The following is a 25737-nucleotide window of genomic DNA, read 5'->3' on the forward strand; positions in this document are numbered from 1 at the left end:
ATATCGATAATTACCTTACATGTGAATGGATTAAAGGCTCCAACCAAAAGACACAGGCTCACTGAATGGATACAAAAACAAGACCCATCTATATGCTGTCTACAAGAGACCCACTTCAGACCTAGGGACACACACAGAATTAAAGTGAGGGGATGGAAAAAGATATTCCACGCAAATGGAAATCAAAAGAAAGCTGGAGTAGCAATACTCATAACATAAAATAGACTTTAAAATAAAGACTATTACAAGAGACAAGGAAGGACACTACATAATGATCAAGGGATCAATCCAAGAAGAAGATATAACAATTATAAATATATATGCACCCAACATAGGAGCACCTCAATACATAAGGCAAATGGTAACAGCTATAAAAGAGGAAATTGACAGTAACACAATAACCGTGGGGGACTTCAACACCTCACTTACGCAACAGACAGATAATCCACACAGAAAATAATAAGGAAACACAAGCTTTAAATGACACAACAGACCATGTAGATTTAACTGATATTTACAGGACATTCCATCTGAAAATAGCAGATTACACTTTCTTCTCAAGTGCACACGAAACATTCTCCAGGATAGATCACATCTTGGGTCACAAATCAAGGCTCAGTAAATTTAAGAAAACTGAAATCATATCAAGCACCTTTTCTGACCACAGTGCAATGAGATTAGAAGTAAATTACAGGGAAGAAAACATAAAAAGCACAATCACATGGAGGCTAAACAATACGTTACTAAATAACCAAGAGATCACTGAAGATATCAAAGAGGAAATCAAAAAATACCTAGAGACAAATGACAATGAAAACACGATGATCCAAAACCTATGGGATGCAGCAAAAGCAGTTCTAAGAGGGAACTTTATAACAATACGATCCTACCTCAAAAAGCAAGAAAAATCTCAAATAAACAATCTAACTTTACACCTAAAGCAGCTAGAGAAAGAAGAACAAACAAAACCCAGAGTTGGTAGAAGGAAAGGAATCACAAAGATCAGAGGGGAAACAAATGAAATAGAAACAAAGAAAACAATAGCAAAGATCAATAAAACTAAAATCTGGTTCTTTGAGAAGATAAACAAAATTGATAAACCTTTAGGCAGACTCATCAAGAAAAAGAGGGAGAGGACTCAAATCAATAAAATTAGAAACAAAAAAGGAGAAGTTTCAATGGACACCACAGAAATACGAAGCATCCTAAGAGACTACTACAAGCAACTCTATGCCGATAAAATGGACAACCTGGAAAAAAAGGAAAAATTCTTGGAAAGGTATAATCTCCCAAGACTGAACCAGGAAGAAACAGAAAATATGAACAGACCAATCACAAGTAATAAAATTGAACCTGTGAGTAAAAATCTTCCAACAAACAAAAGTCCAGGACCAAGATGGCTTCACAGGTGAATTCTTTCAAACATTTAGAGAAGAGCTAACACCTATCCTTCTCAAACTCTTCCAAAAAACTGCAGAGGAAGGAACACTCCCAAACTCATTCTATGAGGCCACCATCACCCTGATACCAAAACCAGACAAAGATACTACAAAAAAAGAAAATTACAGACTGATATCACTGATGAATATAGATGCAAAAATCCTCAACAAAATACTAGCAAACAGAATCCAACAGCACATTAAAAGGATCATACACCATGATCAAGTGGGATTTATCCCAGGGAGGCAAGGATTCTTCAATATACACAAATCAATCAATGTGATATACTATATTAACAAATTGAAGAATAAAAACCATACAATCATCTCAATAGATGAAGAAAAAGCTTTTGACCAAACTCAACACCCACTTAAGATAAAAACTCTCCAAAAAGTGGGCAAAGAGGGAACCTACCTCAACATAATAAAGAACACATATGACAAACCCATAGCAAACATCACTCTCAATGGTGAAAAACTGAAAGCATTTCCTCTAAGATCAGGAACAAGACAAGGATGTCCACTCTCGCCACTATTATTCAACATAGTTCTGGAAGTCCTAACCATGGCAATCAGAGAAGAAAAAGAAATAAAAGGAATACAAATTGGAAAAGAAGAAGTAAAACTATCACTGTTTGCAGATGACACGATACTATACACAGATAATCCTAAAGATGCCACCAGAAAACTACTAGAGGGACTTCCCCGGTGGTCCATCGGTTAAGAATCTGCCTGCCAATGCAGGGGACACAGATTTGAGTCCTGGTCCAGGAAGATCCCACATTCCACGGAGCAACTAAGCCCGTGCACCACTACTGACCCTGCACTCTACAGCCCACAAGCCACAACTACTGAGCCTGCACGCCTAGAGCCTGTGCTCTGCAACAAGAGAAGCCACTGCAATGAGAAGCCTGTGCACCGCATCGAAGAGTAGTCCCCACTCGCCGCAACTAGAGAAAGCTAGCACACGGCAACGAAGACCCAATGCAGCCAAAAGTAAATAAATAAATAAAATTAAAAAAAAAACTTCTAGAACTAATCAATGAATTTGGTAAAGTTGCAGGATACAAAATTAATGCACAGAAATCTCTTGCATTCCTGTGCACTAACAATGAAAGATCAGACAGAGAAATTAAGGAAAAAATCCCATTCACCACTGCAATGAAAAGAATAAAATACCTAGCAATAAACCTACCTAAGGAGGTAAAAGACCTATACTCAGAAAACTATAAGACACTGATGAAGGAAATCAATGATGACACAAACAGATGGAGAGATATACCATGTTCTTGGATTGGACAAATCAATACTGTGAAAATGACTATATTGCCCAAAGCAATCTACACATTCAATGCAATCCCTATAAAATTACCAATGGCATTTTTTGCAGAACTAGAACAAAAAATCTTAAAATGTATATGGAGACACAAAAGACCCCAAATACCCAAAGCAATCTTGAGGGAAAAAAAACGGAGCTGGAGGAATCAGACTCCCTGATTTCGGAATATACTACAAAGCAACAGCAATCAAGACAATATGGTACTGACACTAAAACAGAAATACAGAGCAATGGAACAGGATAGAAAGCCCAGAGATAAGCCCACACACCTATGGTCAACGAATCTATGACAAAGGAGGTGAGGATACACAGTGGAGAAAAGACAGTCTCTTCAGTAAGTGGTGCTGGGAAAACCGGACAGCTACGTGTAAAGCAATGAAATTAGAACACTCCCTAACACCATACACAAAAATAAACTCAAAATGGATTAGAGACCTAAATGTAAGACCAGACACTATAAAACTCCTAGAGGAAAACACAGGAAGAACCCTCTAACATAAATCACAGCAAGATCTTTTTTTTTGACCCACTTCCTAGAATAATGGAAATAAAAACGAAAATAAATAAATGGGACCTAATGAAACTTCAAAGCTTTTGCACAGCAAAGGAAACTATAAACAAGACGAAAACACAACCCTCAGAATGGGAGAAAATATTTGCAAATGAATCAATGGGCAAAGGATTAATTTCCAAAATATATAAACAGCTCATGCAGCTCAATATTTAAAAAAAAAAAAAACCCAATCAAAAAGGGTGCAGAAGACCTAAACAGACATTTCTCCAAAGAAGAAAAACAGATGGCCAAGAAGCACATGAGAAGCTGCTCAACATCACTAATTATTAGAGAAATGTAAATCAAAACTATGATGAGTTATTACCTCCCAGCGGTCAGAATGGGCATCATCAGAAAATCTACAAACAACAAATGCTGGAGAGGGTATGGAGAAAAGTGAACCCCTCTTGCACTGTTGGTAGGAATGTAGATTGACACAGCCACTAGGGAGGTTCCTTAAAAAACTAAAAATAGAATTACCATATGACCCAGCAATCCCACTACTGGGCATATACCTAGAGAAAACCATAATTCAAAAAGACACATGCACCCCAGTGTTCACTGCAGTACTACTTACAATAGCCAGGTCATGGAAGCAACCTAAATGCCCATCCACAGATGAATGGCTAAAGAAGATGTGGTACATATATACAATGGAATATTACTCAGCCATAAAAAGGAACAAAATTGGGTCATCTGTAGAGACATGGATGGATCCAGAGGCTGTCATACAGAGTGAAGTCAGTCAGAAAGAGAAAAACAAGTATCGTATATTAACGTATATATGTGGAACCCAGAAAAATGGTATAGATGAACTGGTTTGTAGGGCAGAAATGAGACACAGATGTAGAGAATAAACGTATGGACACCAAGGGGGGAAGCGGGGGTGGGGCACATGAATTGGGAGATTGGGGTTGACATGTATACACTGATGTGTATAAAATGGATAACTAGTAAGAACCTGCTGTATAAAAAAAATCATAGAAGAAAATTAAGGGACTTCCTGTGGCACAGGAGCTATGAATTTGCCTGCCAATGCAGGGGACATGGGTTCAAGCCCTGGTCCGGGAAGATCCCACATGCCGCGGAGCAACTAAGCCCGTGCACCACAACTACTGAGCCTGCACTCTACAGTCCACAAGCCACAACTACTGAGGCCCACAGGCCTAGAGCCCATGCTCCACAACAAGAGAAGCCACCGCAGTGAGAAGCCCACAGACCGCAACGAAGAGTAGCCCCCGCTCGCCGCAACTAGAGAAAAGCCCGCGTGCAGCAACGAAGACCCAACGCAGCCAAAAATAAATGAATTAATTAAAAAGAAAGAAAGAAAATGAGGGCAGAAATATTACCCACGTAGGGTCAGGCTCCAGAGAATTCCAGGCTATCCAAGGAAAGGAGGAAAGCCAGGCCAGAGGAAGGCCTCGTGGATAACAGATTATAACTTAAGAGCTGGCAAGTAGGTCTAACAAGAGGTTATCTCTGCGCCCTCAGCAGCAGGAGACCCCAATCCGTATTTTCATCTGCTATTCGCTGTCTCCGCTTCTGCTCCCCCTACCATCTCACCGCTCTCTCATCTTGCTATCTTTTGATTCTCAGACCCCTTTGAAAACCAGATGAAAGAAATCCATGAACTCTACTCTCAAGATAAATGTCCCTGTGTGCAGAAGCTTGCCTACAATTCAAACTTCATGGGCCGGTGTTTATGAAGCCCTAAGCCAACTCTGAGCTGGTGTTACTGTCGTCCGGTGGTTCTGTGTGACCGCCCCCACTAACTGTTGATCCTCCCTGCTGTTAGCCCAAACTTCCTTAAAAGACAGGATCTGAACGATCTGGTCATCCACCATTCAGTGGGCAAAGCTTTTATGTCAAGCCTTAATACTAATCTACCCTAGATTGAGCACCTGGGTCAGGCACCCATGCCTAGTTCAATTCATGGCAATTAAGATGGGGGGGGGGGTCACATGGAACTGAGCATGGTGACCTAAACTCGAAGGCTGCATTTCCTTTAGCAGAGACTACAGGAAAGTATGGGCATGGCAGACATCTGACCGCAATGAACTTCTCTGTATAGGACAAACATAACAGAAAAAATGGGCGGCAAAGGTATGTCTAAAGGCAGACTGGGAGGAATCAGGAAGGAAAGGGAACCCCTGAAGACCAAGCAAAGAAATGTGGATCTAAGAGAACCATGTGAGAAGCTACAGATTTCCTAGCAAAACAATTCTCACACAATGTAAATCATCCTTGAACAATTCCACTGGTTGAGGCTGAACACAGGATGGAAGAGAGTGAGGTGATGACGGGGAAGGTCCTCTAGCAGTGGACACTGGGCTCCCTCTGCTCTCGGTGTTGTCACTGTCACCTTTCTGCTGTTATACCCAAGATAATCATGCTCCTCAAGGTTGCTTTCCTTTAGCTAACGCCACAAACTTAGACAATAAGGCTTCTGAAAGGAAGTGTCAAACATAAAAATCTTACGGTTGCCTGTTTCTACAGAATGAAGATATAAGAACCAAGAGAACATGTATAAATTTAAGAAGGAAAGAAGACCTGAGCTGTGATGGGGAGTCCTAGCGTGGGGGAAGGGTGAGAACTGGTTTCATTCTCATAACAACATCAAGGCAGAATACTAGGCAAGAAAAACAATAAACACACGTGCCTGCGCTTCTCTAAAACAGCTTAGTTCCAACCATGCTCAGCTGCAGCACATGAGCAAGGGATGTGCCGAACATCCCTGTGCCAGCAAAGCCGAAAGGACTATATGACTGCCCATCCTAAAATGAATGCGCCAACACTGTGCTCTTTGTACTAAAAAAGATGAACCCAATTTAGCTGCTAAGGAAAGAGTAATTCAATTCACTTGGTTATTATAAGCTGCCAAGTTTCTATCTCTACAAAGCAAGGAAAACAGAATCCTTTATGATACTACAGACAGACCCTATCATGCACATCAGAACTAAAAAAACAAAGCTTCACAGTTTGGAAATTTTAACCGTTATTTGTTGTTTCTGCTGCTCCTTCTAAGAGACCTCAAATTTGCTGGATATATCTCATTGTACAAAAACATTAAATTACCTTTAAGCTGACATGAAGGCCACACATAAGCCCCCAAAGAAAATTTAAGACAGTCCTGGGGTCATCAATAAGTTTATGGCTGCACAGGGTCATGAATTAGACATGAGAAACTTCTCTCTGGTGTGTCATACCGGATAGTTTATTTCAAAATTGTTATGGTGAGCCCCAAATTAATCTTTCATGGCAGTTCCTTTCTGACAACAGTCGTCAAATTACCTGCGGTAACTCAGCAACTGTAAAGCCCTACAGATGTCAATGGCAAGTAGGTAACCCTTTCAAACGAGGTTTCTCAAGCATTAGCACTACTGACATTTTGAGCCAGAGAATGCTTTGCTGCTGGGGACTGTGTATTGCAGAATGTTTAGCAGCATCCCTGGCCTCTACGACTAGATGCCAGTAACATACAAACCCCTCCCCCACTGCCCCAGTTGTGATGATCAAAAGGGACTCCAGAAATGGGATGGGGTGGTGATAGGGGCAAAATTACCCCTGATAGAGAATCACTATTTTAAGATAAGCGGGAACAGGAACTCAGCGTGAGAAGCCCCTTCACTGCCCCGCCACAGGCAATGTTAGGTCATGAAACAAATTAATGTTAATTAAAATAGTATTTAGGTTATACATTTACATTATGCAATTATCAAAATTTATAATTATACCCCCTAGAAAAATATTATTTATACTGTATTCTGCTATTTCAAGGATTTTACAGATAATTAACTTTATTCAACTAGATACATTTCTAAATCAACCTATTTAAAAATAAACCTTTAATTCAAATATAAACCACATATTATATAGCACTATCATTTCAGAATTACAAATGTTCTAAATTATTTGCAATGCTTTTTCAATTTGAAGAAAAAAGCAAATGCAAGAGTATCTTCACTGCTCATCTGACAATTCAAATATAACAACTTTCTCATTACTCTAAAAGTAAACATTTTAATAACTTATATTTGATTAATATTGCCAAAAACATAAAAAGATCTATCCTGTAGAAATGTCAAATGATGCCACTTTATTTGGCATAGATATGCACTTTCCCTCTAACCAATAATCAAATTATTCATTATTCTTATATCTCCATCCAGCCATTCAAAGATTTATTGAACATTTACTATAAATCAGGGATTGCTGCTACAATAAGTAATAAATGAGCTCAAACTCCATCTTTCAAGAAGCTTAGATTCTAAAGAGATAGACAGGAAAACAGTGCAGAAATGTCAGATATCAATGTGTAAGCTGCAATGGAAACATATACGTAGGAGAGTCAGGGAGGATTTCAGAGTGGAAGCAAACCTGAGATGATGAAAAGGAATAAAGGGAAGATATAATTTTTAGAGCATGATACAGAAGCCAGGAGCCATAGCGGAAAAGGATTAATAATTTGGGCTACATAAAAATTAAAACCTCTGTATGATTACATAAATACGACAAAATTGGATGTGATCAGCAAATGCTAAATGTTTGATATTACAACTGTTAATAAAGAGCTCTTCATTATGTTTTAATCATTCTCTTAACTGAATTTCCAGAAAACATATCATCCTGTTTAAATTAAAGAGGTTCTCCACAGCTTTTATTTTTTGAAGTTATTCGGAAGAAACGTACAAGAGCAAGTGATTTATCTGCACATCATTCAGTACTTAAATCAAGCATTCCCAGTAGAACAGACTGACTAATGTAATTCTCAAGTTAAGTGAGGAATTTGTTCATTTAATGGGATCAATGCTAAGTCTGAAAAAGGGGAAGCTGGGACATTTTGCCATAACACAAATATAATGACACGGAAATAATTTAGTTGACATATTTATTAAACTAGTATATGCAGGGAAGTACCCTTCAGAAACTGAAAGTAATTATACAGCTGGGAAAAAAAAATTCAGTCTTAACCTCTAGCTCAACCAATACCCGAAAATCAATTTCAGATAGATTACTGAATTGTGAAAGGTAAAAGTATAAAATTCTCAGAAGAAAATATAAGAAAACATTTCCATGGCCATAGGGTAGGCAGATTTTCCTTGAACAAGACACAAAAGCAATAAAGATAAACTGGACTTCACGAAAATTAGAAACTTCTGCTCATCAAAGGATATCGTTAAGAGAAAGAAAAGGTAAGCAGTGAGTGGAAGAAGATATTTATAAAATATTTATACAACACAGAATTTTAGCCAGAATATATAAAGAACTTCTACAAATAACAGACACAGACAGCCCAGGAGATAAGTGGGCAAAAGACCGGAACAGACACTTTACACTTGGCCAACAGACAAATGACAAGGTTGCTCAACGTCATCGGTCAACAGCAAAATGCAAATTAAACTCACAACGCACCATCCTTGCTAGACACCTATCAGGAGGTCTGCTGCTAGTGGCAGTGTAAATTAGTATAATCACTTAAAAAAATGTTGGGCAGTATGAAGTAAACCTGAATATTCCCACAACATATAATCTGGTAATTCCACACCTAGGTCTATATGACTCAGAAATGCACACATATGTTCACCAAAATACACGCACGAAATGCTCACAGTTGTACTTATACTAGCCAAAACCTAGAAACAGTCCATGCACAGTAGAATGGGCAGACAGGCAATGAGAATGAACCATCCATGTACACAGAAGCATGGGGGTAAATCTTATAAATGTACTGCTGAGTGAAACCAGTCAGTCACAAGATAAAATACACTAAGTGATTCCATTTTATGAAGGGTTAAAACAGGATATCTGTGGGCGGCATGAAAGAGGGCTGTGAGGGCTGCAGTGTTCTGCGCTTGATCTTGGTGCTGGCTGCACAGGTGTAGTCACCTTGTGACCATCTGTCAAGCCTTACGCTTACGAACGGTACATTTTTCTGTATATACATGACACGTTGATAAGAAGTTTACTTAAAAAAAGAAACAACTACAGAGAGGAAATTCACGGAAAATATAAACTGTACTACTGAAATGGGACGCTTAACTCTTCCCTAAGCCCAGTGTCTCAATGAGAGCAGCCTGCACAGAAGGCCAGCTCCCTGCACAGTTTTCACTTACTCTCCTCCACTTCCCGGCTTTAACCACGAAGATGGATGCCTGCCTTCCACATGTCATGCGCATCAATAAACTCACTGAGCACCTTCTATTTGCCAGTGAATTTGCCGGGCCCTGGAGACAGTGACAGGTAAGAGCCGGTTGCTCAAGGAACTGACAAGCAGGGACCACGTGTGATCATCTTCCTCCTGCCCCGGCACCTAGCGTGATGTTTTGTACAGAGTGGGCCTTCCATCAGCGCTGACTGAGCAGCACAGCTACAACAGCAGAGAGCAAGGGGAGCTACAGATGAAGCACTTATAAAGGACCAGCGTTCACAGAACTGGAGAGGCCAGCTCCAGCTTCCGTACAGGGGGAGTGCAACGGGCGGGGGCCGAAGTGGGAGACACCGAGAACGGTGCACTGAAGAGCGGTGCACACGCTGGGTCTGGACATGTACACGCAGGGATGAGCGAGATCCCGTTCAGGTGGGAGGGACTCAGGCTCGGACGGGGAGGAAGGGCGGTTCAAAGGTACATAAAACAATGTCTGGCAGTCAGCGAACGGGGCTGTGTAAAGGAGGACAGCAAACTTTCATCTTCAGTAGGTCAGGGCAGAGCTTGGATCTGAGTATTTTTCAAAAGCTCCAAAGATGATTGAGGTTTTTCAAAGGTTAGGAATCACGTTCTATACCAAGCCTTCCATTTCACTGTGGAAACATACATGAGGAGAAGGATGGGAAAAATAAGGGATTGATTAAATATGCTCTGATACCCCAGTAAACACTTACTTTTACTTAATGTGCAAGTATTTTAGGTTTCTCCAAAATAAAAAGTTATATATACCTCATCATAAATCTGATAAACAATGCCATTTATATGAATTTCAATTTTTCAGACTCTCCTTCATGTTGCTAAAATTAAAATGTGAGTTAATGCAAACTCTGGGCAAGAACCTATTGAGCTTTAATTTTCTCATCTGTAATGAGAAGCTTAGAACACATGACCCACTTTTGACTCTGATGTGGCAAAATTCCACATGTGACAATTTTAAGAACAAGAATATGTGATGAGCATGTTATTCCTTTACCTCCCACTGCCTGTAGGAGGCATCAAAAATCCCTTACTACAATTATTCTGTGGTAATTTTTTCTACTGACCATGTCTAATTCACGGGTCACTTATTTCAACATCAAGAAAAACAGATGCTGAATTAAAAACTTGAGTGTTTTGTTCTGTACTGTGGGTAACTGATGAGATTATCTGTATCTCTTTCAAACCAGCAGTAGCAAAGTCACTACCACATGTACCCAAAAGCATCACCCTGGGTTGCAAGACTGTAGTAAAATAACATTGGCTAATTTGTCTAGTCAGGAAACTTTGGAAAGCTTGGGAGCCCGGGGATTTCAGTAGCACAGGATTTTGCAGATGCAGCTCTGTAAACCCCAATTTTTTTGGGGGGGAGGTGCTTTTGTAACAGTAATGCCAACTACCTTCTTTTAGGGAAACTCCTGCAGAATTCCAGAGGGGCGGTTTGACCACAATCAAGCTGAGGCATTGAGTTTAAGAATGATTAATCACAGATGAATTAGCCTTTTGTTCCTTTTCTGACATTTCTAAACCCTTTCTGATGTTTCAGCTATCTGATGTCTGGCCATGTCATGATACCAAAGCAGACTGCCTGGATCACTGTTTACTTTGGCCTGCATACAAGTCTGGATAAAGAGCTCAGTCAAAACACCTCCTTCAGATCACAGAATGGCCTTACAGCAGCAGTCTGAGAGACAACACGAAGAAGAAATTTTTAAAATTATTCCTAACCCCATTTCTATATACTCCAATTTTCACTTTGAAAGGAAACTGAACGGTTTTGAAATGTATGAGAAGGTGTCAAAATACAGATATAAACTAAGCTTTACATGCGAATATTAAACATTTTGAAAGCACAGGAAAATTCATTTTTAAAAAAAGCTTTAGAAAACTAAATATACTTAAAGCTATAGCTGAATTTTTTATGTATATATAATAATGATACATATATATACAAACTATTGATACATAACATGTATATAAACTATATATAAAATAAATAAATATAAACCAACAACTCGGTTTTTAAAAATACTGGGTTTTAAGCAGAATTTTAAAAAACAGATCTGTCCAGGTGTTCGCCCTCTGCAGTGGCATGTGCTCCGGAAGTACCTCCACCCCATCCCCAGTCACAGCCGCCCCAGCTCCATTCCCCTTGCCAGTCACTGACTCAGGCACGGAGAAGAGGCACAACTCTGACAATGAAATGAGTGAAGTAGGCCAGGAGGCTTCCTGGTAAGGTTTTTCTTGATCTCAAAAAAAAGACAGCAATCACCTCACACACATTAGGATAGCTACTGTCAAAACAAATGAACAAAAAAACAGAAAATAACAAGATTTGGCAAATGTAATGGTACAGCTGTTATGAAAAACAGTATGGTGGTTCCTCAAAAAATTACACAAATATTACCGTATGATCCAGCAATTCTACTTCTGGGTATATACACAAAAGAACTGAAAGCAGAGCCTTGAGCAGATATTTGTACAGCCATATTCACAGAAGCATTAGTCACAATAGCCAAAAGATGGAAGCAACTCAAGTGTCCATCAATGGATGAATGCATAAACAAAACGTGGCATATACACACAACCAAGTATTATTCAGCCTTAAAAAGGAATGAAATTCTGACACCTGCTACTACACTGATGAACCTTGAGGACGTTCTGCTAAGTGAAATAAGTCAGTCACAAAAAGAAAGACACTGTACCATTCCACTTATATGAGGTCCCTGGAGCAGTCAAATTCAGAGAGACAGAAAGTACAATGGTGGTTGCCAGGGGCTGGGGGCAGAGGGGAATGGGGAACTATTGCTTAATGGGATCAGAGCTTCAGTTTTGCAAGATGAAAGGAGTTCTGGAGATGGACGGTGGTGATGGTCGCACAGCAACGTGAATGTACTTAATTAACACTTCTGAACTGTGCACTTAAAAATGGTTAAGATAAATTTTGTCATGTACATTTTATCACAATTAAAAGTAATATTTTTTTAAAAAAGAGACACAGGAGACAATCTTATACTTTTCTGATTCTGGCTACTGCTGATGGCTTGTGACGCGTGAAGGCCAGCAACCACCTTGGAACTGTGAGAGGAGCAGACCAAGAGGACAAGCATCTGCTGAGGACGTCAGCCAGAAAGCCATACTATCTGCTCCCGCTTCGGCAGGAGAGCTTCTCCAAAGAGAAACTCTCCCAGGCTGAAAATATAATTTCCATTCATTTCAGCCAGTTCCTGAGTCCACAAATCAGTACTGATTTAGGCCAAACAGTACCAAGTCCCATTAAAATGGTCACAATTATGGTTAACAGTTGAAGTGAGCAACGACAACACAACAAATCAAGATGACTTCTTTTCATGATGACTCCGTTTTCCAGCTCTCATTAAATTCCTCTGTGACTACCCTTTGCTTTAATCTAAGACTATGGCCACAGAGAAAACCTAGCTGACTGTACTGCTTATACAGATCAACCTTTATTTAAAACACACACACAAAGAACAGTAAAACCAAAATAAGTCGGTAGAAATGAATTTTAGGGAATATTATGCACAAGAATATAACTGCTACCACCTAGCAAACCGCTAGGAGGCTCTACTGCAACACATGTGATCAAAGAAACTATGAAAATGACCACATGGTGATTTTCATTTTGCAGTGCTCAACATTAGCAAGACAAGCAAAATCAAAATGTGTCATTATGTTAACAAATGCCTCGTAGGCCCAAGTCTGGGTATTAAATAAAATGCTGTATAAAGATGAATTCTCGTAAGCCAAGTGGGCACATTTTTAGGTATGACCACACAGGCAAATTAAGTAACTGCCGAAACTCTCTCACACTGAGCTGTCAACAACTTCACAGATCAGTTCAGCTCAATTCAGGAAATGAGTCTGCACAGCTCAACACAGAATGATTTCCATCTACGTGGAAATCTACAACTGTATCTAGTGATTTCCATCCTACAGCATGTGTTTCAGTCATCTGTTGCTGAGTTAACAAACCACCCGAAAACTTAGAGGCTTAAAAAAACAACAATTAATTATTCCTCATGATTCTGTGGGTTGGCTACAGCTCAGCTAGGTGGTTCTTCTGCCCATCTCTCTCAGGCTCAATCATACAGCTGCATTCAGCTTGCTGCTTGGCTGGGGCTGAAACATCCAGGATGGCCCGAGGCCTCCCACATGGCCTCTCATGCCAGCAGGGTAGTCAACCTTTTACATGATGACTGGCTTCAAAGACAAAGGAAGCAAAAGCTGTCTGCCCTCTTAAGGCTTGGGCCTGTCTGAAGTCTCAGACATACTTTTACAGTATCCTATTAGTCAGCACAAGTCACAAGGCCAGTCCAATCCGTGTTGAGGGAAACAGAATGTACCTCTGATGGACAGAGCAGCACACACAAACAGGGTACAGGGTAAGAGGAATTGATGATGGAAAGCTCTGGGAATCATCTATCAAATGATGGTCCTTCCTACACATAAAGATAGACTCTTCATTTCAACATGTCTTCATGACAGTTCACTACTCAATAAAAGAGTTTGTATATTTCAAACCTGTTAATTACTTTAATTTGCTCTACATTATAAATGTATTATATGGTGTTTATGATTTCTTCTGCTAACTTTGGGGTTTATTGGTTCTTCTTTCTCTAATTGCTTTAGGTGTAAGGTTAGGTTGTTTATTTGAGATATTTCTTGTTTCTTGAGGTAGGATTGTATTGCTATAAACTTCCCTCTCAGAACTGCTTTTGCTGCATCCCATAGGTTTTGGGTCATCGTGTTTTCATTGTTATTTGTTTCTAGGTATTTTTTGATTTCCTCTTTGATTTCTTCAGTGATCTCTTGGTTATTTAGTAGTGTATTGTTTGTATTTTTTACAGTTTTCTTCCTGTAATTGATATCTAGTGTCATAGCGTTATGGCTGGAAAAGATACTTGATACGATTTCAATTTTCTTAAATTTACCAAGGCTTGATTTGTGACCCAGGATACGATCTATCCTGGAGAATGTTCCTTGAGCACTTGAGAAGAAAGTGTGTTCTGTTGTTTTTGGATGGAATGTCCTATAAACATCAATTAAGTCCATCTTGTTTAATGTATCATTTGAAGCTGTGTTTCCTTATTTATTTTCATTTTGGATGATCTGTCCATTGGTGACAGTGGGGTGTTAAAGTCTCCTACTATGATTGTGTTACTGTCGATTTCCCCTTTTACGGCTGTTAAAATTTGCCTTATGTATTGAGGTGCTCCTATGTTGGGTGCATAAATATTCACAATTGCTATCTTCTTCTTGGATTGATCCTTTGATCATTATGAAGAGTCACGTACCACAATGTTCACTGCAGCTCTATTTACAATAGCCAGGACATGGAAGCAACCTAAGTGTCCATGGACAGATGAATGGAAAGAAGATGTGGCACATGTATACAATGGAATATTACTCAGTCATAAAAAGAAATGAAATTGAGGTATTTGTAGTGAGGTGGATGGACCCAGAGTCTGTCATACAGAGTGAAGTAAGTCAGAAAGAGAAAAACAAATACCGTATGCTAACACATATATATGGAATCTAAAAAAAAGGTCATGAAGAAGCTACGGGAAAAATGGGAATAAAGACACAGACTTACTAGAGAATGGACTTGAGGACATGGGGAGGGGGAAGGGTAATCTGGGACAAGTGAGAGAGTGGCATGGACATATATACACTACCAAATGTAAACTAGATAGCTAGTGGGAAGCAGCCGCATAGCACAGGGAGATCAGCTTGGTGCTTTGTGACCACCTAGAGGGGTGGGATAGGGAGGGTGGGAGAGAGACGCAAGAGGGAGGAGATATGGGGATATATATATATGTATAGCTGATTCACTCTGTTATACAGCAGAAACTAACACATCATTATAAACCAATTATACTCCAATAAAGATGTTAAAAAAGCTTTACAATATGGTGAAGACTGTAACTTAATATGTCTAAATCTACACCAGAAAATCCAAATGAAACATTGTCATAGTTACAGGTACAGTCACTTGGTGCCACTTTATGCACTGGATTACAATTATGTACCCCCTCAGATGTAACCTCCATTAGGGCAGAGCCCATATCTATACTGCTTACAACTGTATTCCCAGTGTCTAGTGCATACCAGGTACCCGAGACTGTTCTTTCTTAGTTATAAAAAATATTCCTATTTTAAAATATATTCCTTCTTTCTTTAATATCAGATAAAAATATACTTTGTAGATTTTTCCATTGTATATTTTACAATATGGCAAAAATATATCATTACTAACGCTTGAAGCAGTTATGCACTAAGAAAGAAGATATAATTTTAGCTATTATTGTACTTATATGCTAAATTTACCCATTCAATCTTGAAAATGAGAAAAATTTTAATAGTGTACAATTCACTTTCTGTGAGCTATCTTTTATTGGTCTCTAGCTCTAGCCCTTCAACTTGAAATGAGAAACATTCACACTTGGACCAATATCCATCTTATAATTTCAAACGGCACATTTTCCAGTTGAAAATTCCCATGTTTAAAAGCAGTTGTTTTATTCCCCCAAAACTGAGCGTTCTCATTTGCTCACAATAAAATATCCTTAATTGAAATGAGAATATCTTTACTCTTCAGTGACCTAAAAATGACGTATCTTCAATCATGATGCAATGAAAACAATTTTCTTAAACTAACAATACAAAAATTAAGAACAACATGTTCTTGAAGATCCAAAAGTATTCAAACCACCATGCCAGGAAAATGCTGGCTTTACAAAATTAACTTAATATTCAAATATTTTATCATTCTTATCTCACGAATATTTACAAAGTCACGAAATATAGTACAGATTTTCAGAACTGTCTTTCCCAAGAAGATATAATGTGAATATGATATAACATATTGGGGAATTTTTAAAGTTTTGTTTAAATGGTTAGTGAGTATTCTCCTCCACCTACCTTTTCCACTCTGGGCTGCAACCTAGTTTTACAGGTTTTAATAGTGTTTCCAAATTCCCAACAGATATTAAATTTGGGGGATTTGGAAATGAGAACGTGGGATTCCTGAAAACATAAGTTATTCCTAAAATACTTCCAATATTCTTCATATTCTTTACTCATTAGTATGAGTAATTAAAAATTGTTTAATAAGAAATATCATTTCAAGTAATACAGGCATACCCCGTTTTATTGTACTTTGCTTTACTGCTTTTTGCAGATATTGCATTTTTTATAATAGAATGTTTGTGGCAACCCCGAGTCAAAAGCAAGTCCATCAGCACTGTTTTTCCAACAGCATTTGCTCACTTTGTGTCTCTGTGTCACATTTTGCTATTTCCACCAGTGAAAAGATTACAACTTGATGAAGGCTCAGATGATGGTTAGAATTTTTTAGCAATAAAATATTTTTTAATTAAGGTATGTACACTGTATTTTAGACATAATGCTATTGCATGCTTAACAGACTACAGTACAGTGTAAATATAACTTTTATGTGTACTGGGAAATCAAAAAATTCATGTGACTTGCTTTATTGCAATATTCGCTTTACTGTGGTGGTCTGGAACTAAACCCGCAATATCTCTGAGGTGTGCCTGTATTTATGAAGAACTTTAGCCTACAAAGAATATTAAAACACTGGAAACTGCCAGCAAACATTACTAGGTACTATTTCTAATAACCTAACATTTGGGTCTCTTACCATGCTAACAGCACTACAAAGAACTACAAATTAAGATTACCAGTTTATGATCTTATTTTGCTTCTAAGTTATCCCTTGAAACACCATTAATATACTTTATATATAAAGTGAATAATATTTATTATATTTACATTGTTATGTACCTTGTAAACAGCAGATAGGGCCACAAAACACGTAACACGGCTACAGCTACAAAGAAGACCGACTAACTGAAGGGTGACTGCCCTCCTCCTCCTTTTTTATATGAATATGCATGGCACTGTCACCTATTCATTCTTATTTAAATGCTCCTTCTCCATGAAATGTGCTTCCCTGTCATACCTACTCTTTTTTGAGGCCTCTCTTCCCTTTTAATTAAACCCTTTCCTCTTCCATACCCTATGCAGCAACCCCACTGCCTCCTAGGCCACTTACCAGACCACTGTATTGACCTGATTTTACGTAAAACACCCCCAATCTTCACCTATGTTACAAGTTTTAAGAAGAAGGTTCATGTTTAAACCTTTTCACATCTTCAGAGCTTAAAGCAGTGCTCTGAGTAGACCAGAGGTATTTGGTGACTGTTATTACGGTAGGCAGCATGTATGCAGTCTGTTCCTTTATACAGCTCTATACTTCCCAGAGCTTTTACAGTGGGCTACTAATACTTGGAAAACATCAAAGGGTTTCATTAAAGAGAGTCATAAAATTTAACGTCAAAAAAAACCAAACAACCCAATTAAAAAATGGGCAGAGGACCTGAACAGACATTTTTCCAAAGAAGACATACAGATGGTTAACAGGCATATGAAAAGATGCTCAACATCACTAATCATCAGGGAAATGTAAATCAAAATTACAAGGAGATATCACCTCACACCTGTCAGAACGGCTATTATCAAAAAGACAACAAATAACAAGTGCTGATGAGGATGTAGAGAAAAGGGAACCCTCATGCACTACTGGTGGAAATGTAAATTGGTATAGCCACTATGGAAAACACTATGGAGGTTCCTCAAAAAATTGAAAATAGAACCACCATACAATCTAGCAATTCCACTTCTAAGTATTTTTCCAAAGAAAAACATCAATTCAAAAAGAGACACGCACCTGCTATGTTCACTGCAGCATTATGTACAATAGCCAAGATATGAAAGCAACCTAAGTGCCCATCAATAGATGAATGGATAAAGAAGACAGGTGTGTATGTATGTGTGTGTGTGTACACACATACGTACACACACTGGAATATTACTCAGCCATAAAAAAGAATTAGGGCTTCCCTGGTGGCGCAGTGGTTGAGAGTCCGCCTGCCGATGCAGGGGACACGGGTTCGTGCCCTGGTCTGGAAAGATCCCACATGCCGCGGAGCGGCTGGGCCCGTGAGCCATGGCTGCTGAGCCTGTGCGTCCGGAGCCTGTGCTCCGCAACGGGAGAGGCCACAGCAGTGAGAGGCCCGTGTAGCGCAAAAGAAAAATAAATAAATAAATAAAAAATAAATTAAAATAAATTAAAATTTTAAAAAATATAATAAAGTTAGGCCTGGAAATTAAAATAATAATAATATTGTAATAGCTTTATATGGTGACACATAATTACTAGACTTCTTGCTGTGATCATTTTGTAATGTACAGAAATGTCGAATCACCATATTGTATACCCAAAACCAACACAGTGTTGCAGGTCAATTAACTTCAATAATAAAAAATACAATAAAATAAAAATAAAGAGTCATAAATGGTAAGACCTTTTGTTAAAAGGGAAATTCTGAAATATACTTAAATCTGAAAATAATACAATGAATTACAAAGTAAGAACAGTGGAGACTGTAGTTCTCATTACAGAAAGCTTCATTTCTGCGGCAGCAAACAGATTTCCTTAATTAACCCATTCAAACCCTTTCAAAACTCCATATTCTGTGCTCTGAGACAAAAATCATATTAAAGATTCATTTTCCCATAATAAAAACCTTACAAACATTTGCAAATATTGTGCTACGGAAAATATCTTACTACTTACACCGAGCTCCAGTTTTTCTGGAGTGTGACTGTGTCCAAAGGAAACAAAGCTACAACTGAATGGGGGGAGAAGGAATGGAGGGGGGAGAGGGTGACGATGCACCTCAAGAAGGTAGATTTCTTAATGGGTACTACTGTACTATCCCAAGTAAGCAGGGCCCTACTGAAGTTCTAGAATAGCTGGGATATATTCAGTGAACTCCTACAGATTAACCTATATTAAACAAATATTAAGTGCCTATTTTGTCAGGCACTGTTTTAGGCAATGAAGAAGCTAGATTCTATGAAAAGTTTAAGACATTTAAAAATAATTCATGATTTACATAAAAATGTACAAGCATGTTAAACTAATGTGATTAGAAACTACAAAAGCACTAATTTTCATAACTTGACTCTACAGCAAACGTGTGAAAATCAACTTTACCTTATATTTCATCTTGGGACATGAATGAATGTAGAAACCCATATAGTAATAGCTGAGTTGAGGTGTTTTCTCATGAAGCTGCCTAGTAAAAGCAATTTCTCTGCCAAAAGAAGAATAAAGATCAAGGTACAGTTAAATTTAGTTCCAAAATTCAAAGTTCTGTACAATTTGGTAACACATATTTGATAAAATCTGACATTAAGCTATCAAAATAAAAATCCAAGTGTTGAAAGAAAAACAATTTTAAAAACACTTTCAGATGACTTTTACTAAAGAGACACCAAAGAAAAGTATATTATTTTAGCAAATGCACCAAAGTTCTGGTTTTACTCTTTATTGGGCATAGCAGTGTATCTCAAATTCAAAGAGCATAAAAGTACAAAGATCTATTTAATACAATTCCTTATTATTCATTATCACCTGGAGTTCGCAAAGACTGGATTTATCAGGTTAAAAACAGGACAACAAATTTTAGAAAGCTCAAAAACCAACAAATTTCAGGAAGAATACTACTATGACCATTTACATGCAAACACTTTCAACTATATATGACATATTACTCTCTATGTCCAGATGCTACTTTAATATTTATTTTCTCTAAAACTAAAGAGGGGGGAAAAAACCGTGCTATCTCACTGCCTTTTCTCTATTTGTTGGCACAGGCAAGGATTAACTGAAAAAAGAAGCTGTCAGCAATGCCTATGCTCGACGTGGTTTTAATTTGCATCCGGATAAATCTGGGCACAGAATTTCATCCTACTTGTCCAACTGAATGACCACCTGTGTTCGAGAGCTTTAAGCAAAGCTTCGGTACATTTCTAAAGTATGAGAAAAACTGTTTTGTTTTTATGTTTGTTTCTTGAAGGTTTTAATTTCCTTTTCTTTTTCTTTGTTTTTAGTAGCAATGGATGCTTGAAATCCAAGGAGAGATTTATTTTTTAAGGGAACAGTCTGTGCATTTTGCAAGTTCAAATTTAAAGCATTGAAGGGTCGTTACCCTAAAAATTCATCTTTACAACAAAAGTATTTCTAAATCCAAACAGATTGAACATTATTAGGCTAAAACAGAATAGATCCTATTATCCTCAGAACTAACCCGCTCTTAAGGTTCAAACTGAGGAAGAACGCAATGATACAGCAAGCAATGCAGGACCACCCAGCTCTGACGAGGACGGCAATACCCACTGGCCCTCCTACTCGGCCCTGCTCATCTCAGCTAACTGCAGCACCACTCCACCACCAGCACCACTCCAAGCCCCAAGCCTATGATCCATACTTAATTGTTCTCTCCATCTCACCCCTGTGTCCAACCCACCAACAAGTCCAGTTGGTTCTATCTCCAAAATATACCATGAATCTGACCATTTTTCACCACCTCCACCTCAGGTATTTTGGTCCAAGCCACCATTAGGCCTCCCTAGACGACTCTAACAGCCTCCCAAATAGATTTCCAGTTTCCACTCTGGCCCCTCCATAACCTCTCAGAGCAGTCTAAGTAGTCTTTTACGATATTAATCAGGTGAGGAAACCTCTCCAAACCCTTCACCCTCACACTGGGTTGGTATCACACTTAGATAAAATCCAATCTCCTGACCATTACCTATAAGCCCTTCTCCATCTGTCCCCTCATCAACACCACCTGCCTTGCTGCCATCCTTGCACAGCACTGCCTAGGTCCTACCCCATTTCCTAGCCCATAAGGCCTTCCTTCTCTTCATTCCAACGACCTCAGGGCACTTGGACTTGCTACCTTTGACCTGGACGTCTATCCTCAGATTCTTACATAGCTGGCTCCTGTTCTTCTTTCTTGGCTTTTCAGAGGTCTTTCCTAACCACCCTATATAAAAAGGGCCTCATGCCTACTACCATAATTTCATTTTTGTCACAGCACAACAGAGTCTCTAAAATTGTGTTGTCAGTTTTCTAATTTACTGTCTGCTTTGACAAGGCTGGAAACCCTGTCTTACGCACATCTACAAATAGTTCCAGGACATACAGACTATGCTCAAATAAACATCTGTTAAGCAAATTAATTACATTTCTAAAATTCATCTTGCTAAAAAAACAAAAAAAAAGAAAGGAAATAAATTCCATGCTCATGCTCCCCAATTCAAACATTTTTAAAATCTGTAGACTAGATTACATAAAAATCTAGTAATCTGTAATCTTGACTACAGATTAAAATATAAAAACTCTTTTTTGATTCTACGATTGCTTAAGAAACTGAAGAAATGGAGGAAAAATTTAACAGGCTTCACTGAAATACATTAAAATCAGGAATGGAACTGGCAACTTGTAACCTACTCTCCCCAATTTTGCTTCATAATGTCAGTCTCCTGGCTGCCTTTCCTCTTCTATAAACTCAGCAATTCAGATTCTCAAGAGCACGGAAACAGATGCGGTGCCAATCTCCTCACTCTCCACTGACCCCAACTTTCATGCTCTCAGGCTCCTCTACTACCTCCTCAAAGCCCTCCAGCTCCAGAACTTTCAAGAGATATACCAAGCAACAAATAGATTGCTGGGAACAAATTTTGTTGGGAATTATTTGCTATCTCAAATGCAGTGGGATTTCTGTATCTCTTTGTTTATTGAAAAATGAAATATTTCATACAGAGGCTGGGATTTATTATCTAAGAATAAATATCATTCTTAACATTTATCTGAGAAATCTAGACAAATCCATGCCTACACATTGTAAAGTGAGAGATACATAAATAAAAGAAGAAAATGGTAATAATTTCAAAGTACTGACTGATTCTGATACAAAGAACAAGTATCTTTTCTGAAATACACACTTCTAAAGTTACAAAATGTGAATGCTTTAAATTATCAGTTCTAATTTCACAAAGAGTTAAAAGATACTACAAAGAATCATGGATGTTTTTTAATTAGTTTATACAAAATGTAATTAAATACATAAGAAAAATAAAAGATTATTATAAGGATCAGTCGTAAACATTGTATATTTTTTAATTTGCTATGTAACTTGGCATTAAGATAGGTAATGTTGAAAATATCAATATTGTGTGCCACTGAAAAACACAAAAATATCAATTATGGGCCATATTTTTTTTTTAATCAACTAGTGATTTAAAAAAAATCAACTCTCCTACTTTTATAATTCAGAGAAAAGCACACACACAGTAAATAAAATAATCTCAAAGTATATTTTATCAAGATGTGAAAAACGTGACCATCAGAGACAAAGAATGGGAAAAGCAAAGAGAAAAAGTGATAAAGAGGGAGAAAAAAGAGACTCAAGCTCCCAAACAACATAAAAATAATTCTCAACGCTCCTTCCTCCTCTACCACATGTATATGCAGACAAGCAGCAATAAAAATAAAAACAAATATTTTCATGAAACAAGACCGCACTATTTTCATTATTAGGATAATGCACCTAAAAATATCTGTGCTGTGTTGCATATATTTGCAGCCATGGACATAAAAAGGAAATCATCTTTCAATGAGGTCATAGAGTCAAGTGGACAGTCAGGGACTCTCTGGTCCTGTTCTATATACTTTATATAACTGTATATTTCTTCCAACAGACTGCCATTGCTTTAATTCGTTTACACCAGATTCACGTAACCTTTAATTAATTATAAAAATACATATACAATAGTAATGACAAGAGAAAATATATAAATAATGTAACATTTTAAAAAAACATTATGTGGCTCTGACAGGGGAGCTTAAATAAATGTATAAACTAAACAACGAAAGTATCACAGTGACTTCTCATACATTAGACCAGATGGATACCTTAAAAAGCTAGGGAATTACCATAAGACACTGTGGCCTCAGTTCTAAAAGTGGTATTTCTAAATATCAATATATAAGAGACTACTAGAGCAACAAATTATTATGTACTATCCAATGGGATTTCTACTGTTTATAATAAAATATAATCAAATGAAGAATTATTTGAAATTGTATATGACCATTACAATTGTCAAAAGCAATCTTACCGGAGTGCAGAGTAGACACCCAAAGACAGAAACGAATAATCAGGATCGTAGTACAAATATACAGACGAGACACAGTATGGAAGGACGTCAATCACCCCCACAGCAATGATCTTTCCATCAAGCCAATACTGCTGGTGAAAGGAACCATAACCACAATCTGGTCCATAAGGGGGATTCTCTGCCTGAGAAAAGGTAGACACACAAACACGAACAGTTTGTCATTTTTCTCTTTATATTAAAAATCTTAATAATTAACCTCTTTTACTTGTATTTTACTCAGGTTAGTAAGTCCTAAGGTTTCCTTTGTTGCCATCATCTTCCGACTCTCAGAAGAGTCATACCCTGCAAAACTTTTTAGGTGTAGAAACGCTGAAGGAACAAAAGAATAGAGAAAAACCAACTTAAGATTTTTTTCAACTTGTTTTAAAATGTGCCATAGGAAATATAAAATCTACAGGATAAGTAAGCACTGTTAAACTCTGTTCTTCTGTTCCACACCAAAGTTGGGAAAGAAATGGTAAATGATAGAAAGACGGGGAACATAAAGGCAAGGGTTGAGTGCGAACAGGAGAACTACCCCTACGCTGCCAGCCAGGCCTGATCTGTGGCCACCCCTGCACTCGTAAGGCATATGAGCTCATAATTTTTTCTAGGTAAGAGTTCCTGTGTAAGTGAGTGCTATGACATTTCTCTCTGTTAGCCAAAGGAAAGTAAAAGTTATTTCCTATCATTATTTTAATATACCTATAATCCCACAGAAGAAAATCCCACAAATTTTTGCTACAGGTATCTAGAGATTTCAGAGTGTAACCGTTTTCTGTAAATAGTTAATTGAATGATATTTCTCATTTTAAAGTTCAACATGAATTTAAATGAAACTGTTATTAAAAGAAAACCTTATAATGAAAATTATGAAGCACCATAAAAAATGCTTTGCTAGAGACTGAATGAATGTTAGAGATGAACAATTTAAGTGAACAAATACAACAAAACTTGTGTATCATGTTCACACACTTAAAGTCACAGAGAGTGTGTATGGGAAAAAAAAGCTAGAAGGAAATAAAGGAAAATGAAAAAGCAGGTTTGCTAATACTAAAACCAGAAAAAGACATTAGAAGACAGGAAATCTACAGAACAATCTCTCATGAACATAGATGCAAAAATCCTCACCAAGATACTACGAAATCAAATCCAACAATGTATGAAAAGAATTATACACCAGGACAAAGCAGGACTAACTCCAGGTAAGCAAGGCTAGTTCAACATTAGAGAAGTGATTAAAAAAAGAAAAGCAATTAATGTAATCTAACCATGAAAAGAGGCTAAAAGAAAAATCGTATGATCATATCAATTGATAGAGAAAACACATTTGACAAAATCCAACACCCATTCATGACTAAAAGCTCTCAGCAAATTAGGAATAGAGGGAAACTTCATCAACATCATAAAGAACATATACAAAAAAATCTACAACTGACATCAGACTTAATGGTAAGAAACTGGATAATCGCCCCCTAAAATTGGGAACAAGGCAATGATATCCTCTCATCACTCCTATTCAATATCATACTGGAAATCCTAGTTACTGAAAAGGAAGTAATACATACAGATTGGGAAGGAAAAAAATAAAATTGTCTTTGTTCACAAATGACATGACATACTATGCAGAGAATTCCAAAGAATCAACAACAAAAATTGAAACTAATAAGCAATTACAAGAAGGTTATAGGGTACAAGGTTGATATACAAGTCAATTGCTTCCCTATATACTAGCAATGACTGGAATTTGAAATTAAAAACACAATACTATTTACAAAACCACCAAAAAAATTATACACCTAAGTATAAATCTAAGAAAAGATGAATACATACAGAATCCATATGCCAAAAAAACCTACAAAACTATGACAACTGGAATCAAAATGTAAACAAATGGAAAATATTATACGTTCATTTCGATTGAGATGTCCACTCTTCCCAAGTAGGTCTCCAGATTTAATTCAATCTCAATCAAAATCCCAGCCACTTATTTTGTGAATATTGACAAGTTAATTCTAATGTTTACATGGAAAGGAAAAAGAGCCAGAATACCAACACAATACTGAAGAAGAACAAAGTTGAAGGACTGACACCACTTGATATCCAG

The 25737-nt window shown here is 37.7% G+C and overlaps 1 protein-coding gene across 10 annotated transcripts in view; it reads right to left on the minus strand.

Moving 5' to 3' along the window:
• Positions 1 to 25737, minus strand: part of ATE1 (arginyltransferase 1) — a 177591-nt gene that overhangs the window by 82701 nt on the left and 69153 nt on the right. For all 10 annotated transcript variants that reach the window (XR_003433947.1, XM_027112809.1, XM_027112812.1 and 7 more), the window contains 2 exons: positions 23592 to 23773; positions 19618 to 19717 (listed from right to left, as the gene is read on the minus strand). Coding sequence is in view for 9 of the 10 variants with exons in the window: in XM_027112809.1 (XP_026968610.1) it covers positions 19618 to 19717; positions 23592 to 23773 (282 nt within the window). In the remaining variant the exon portion in view is untranslated. The remainder of the gene's footprint in view (positions 1 to 19617; positions 19718 to 23591; positions 23774 to 25737) is intronic.

The sequence above is a fragment of the Aethalodelphis obliquidens genome, unplaced genomic scaffold (genome assembly GCF_003676395.1).
Source record: "Aethalodelphis obliquidens isolate GAN/ISIS:26980383/991018 unplaced genomic scaffold, ASM367639v1 scaffold11, whole genome shotgun sequence".
Classification (NCBI taxonomy): domain Eukaryota; kingdom Metazoa; phylum Chordata; class Mammalia; order Artiodactyla; family Delphinidae; genus Aethalodelphis; species Aethalodelphis obliquidens.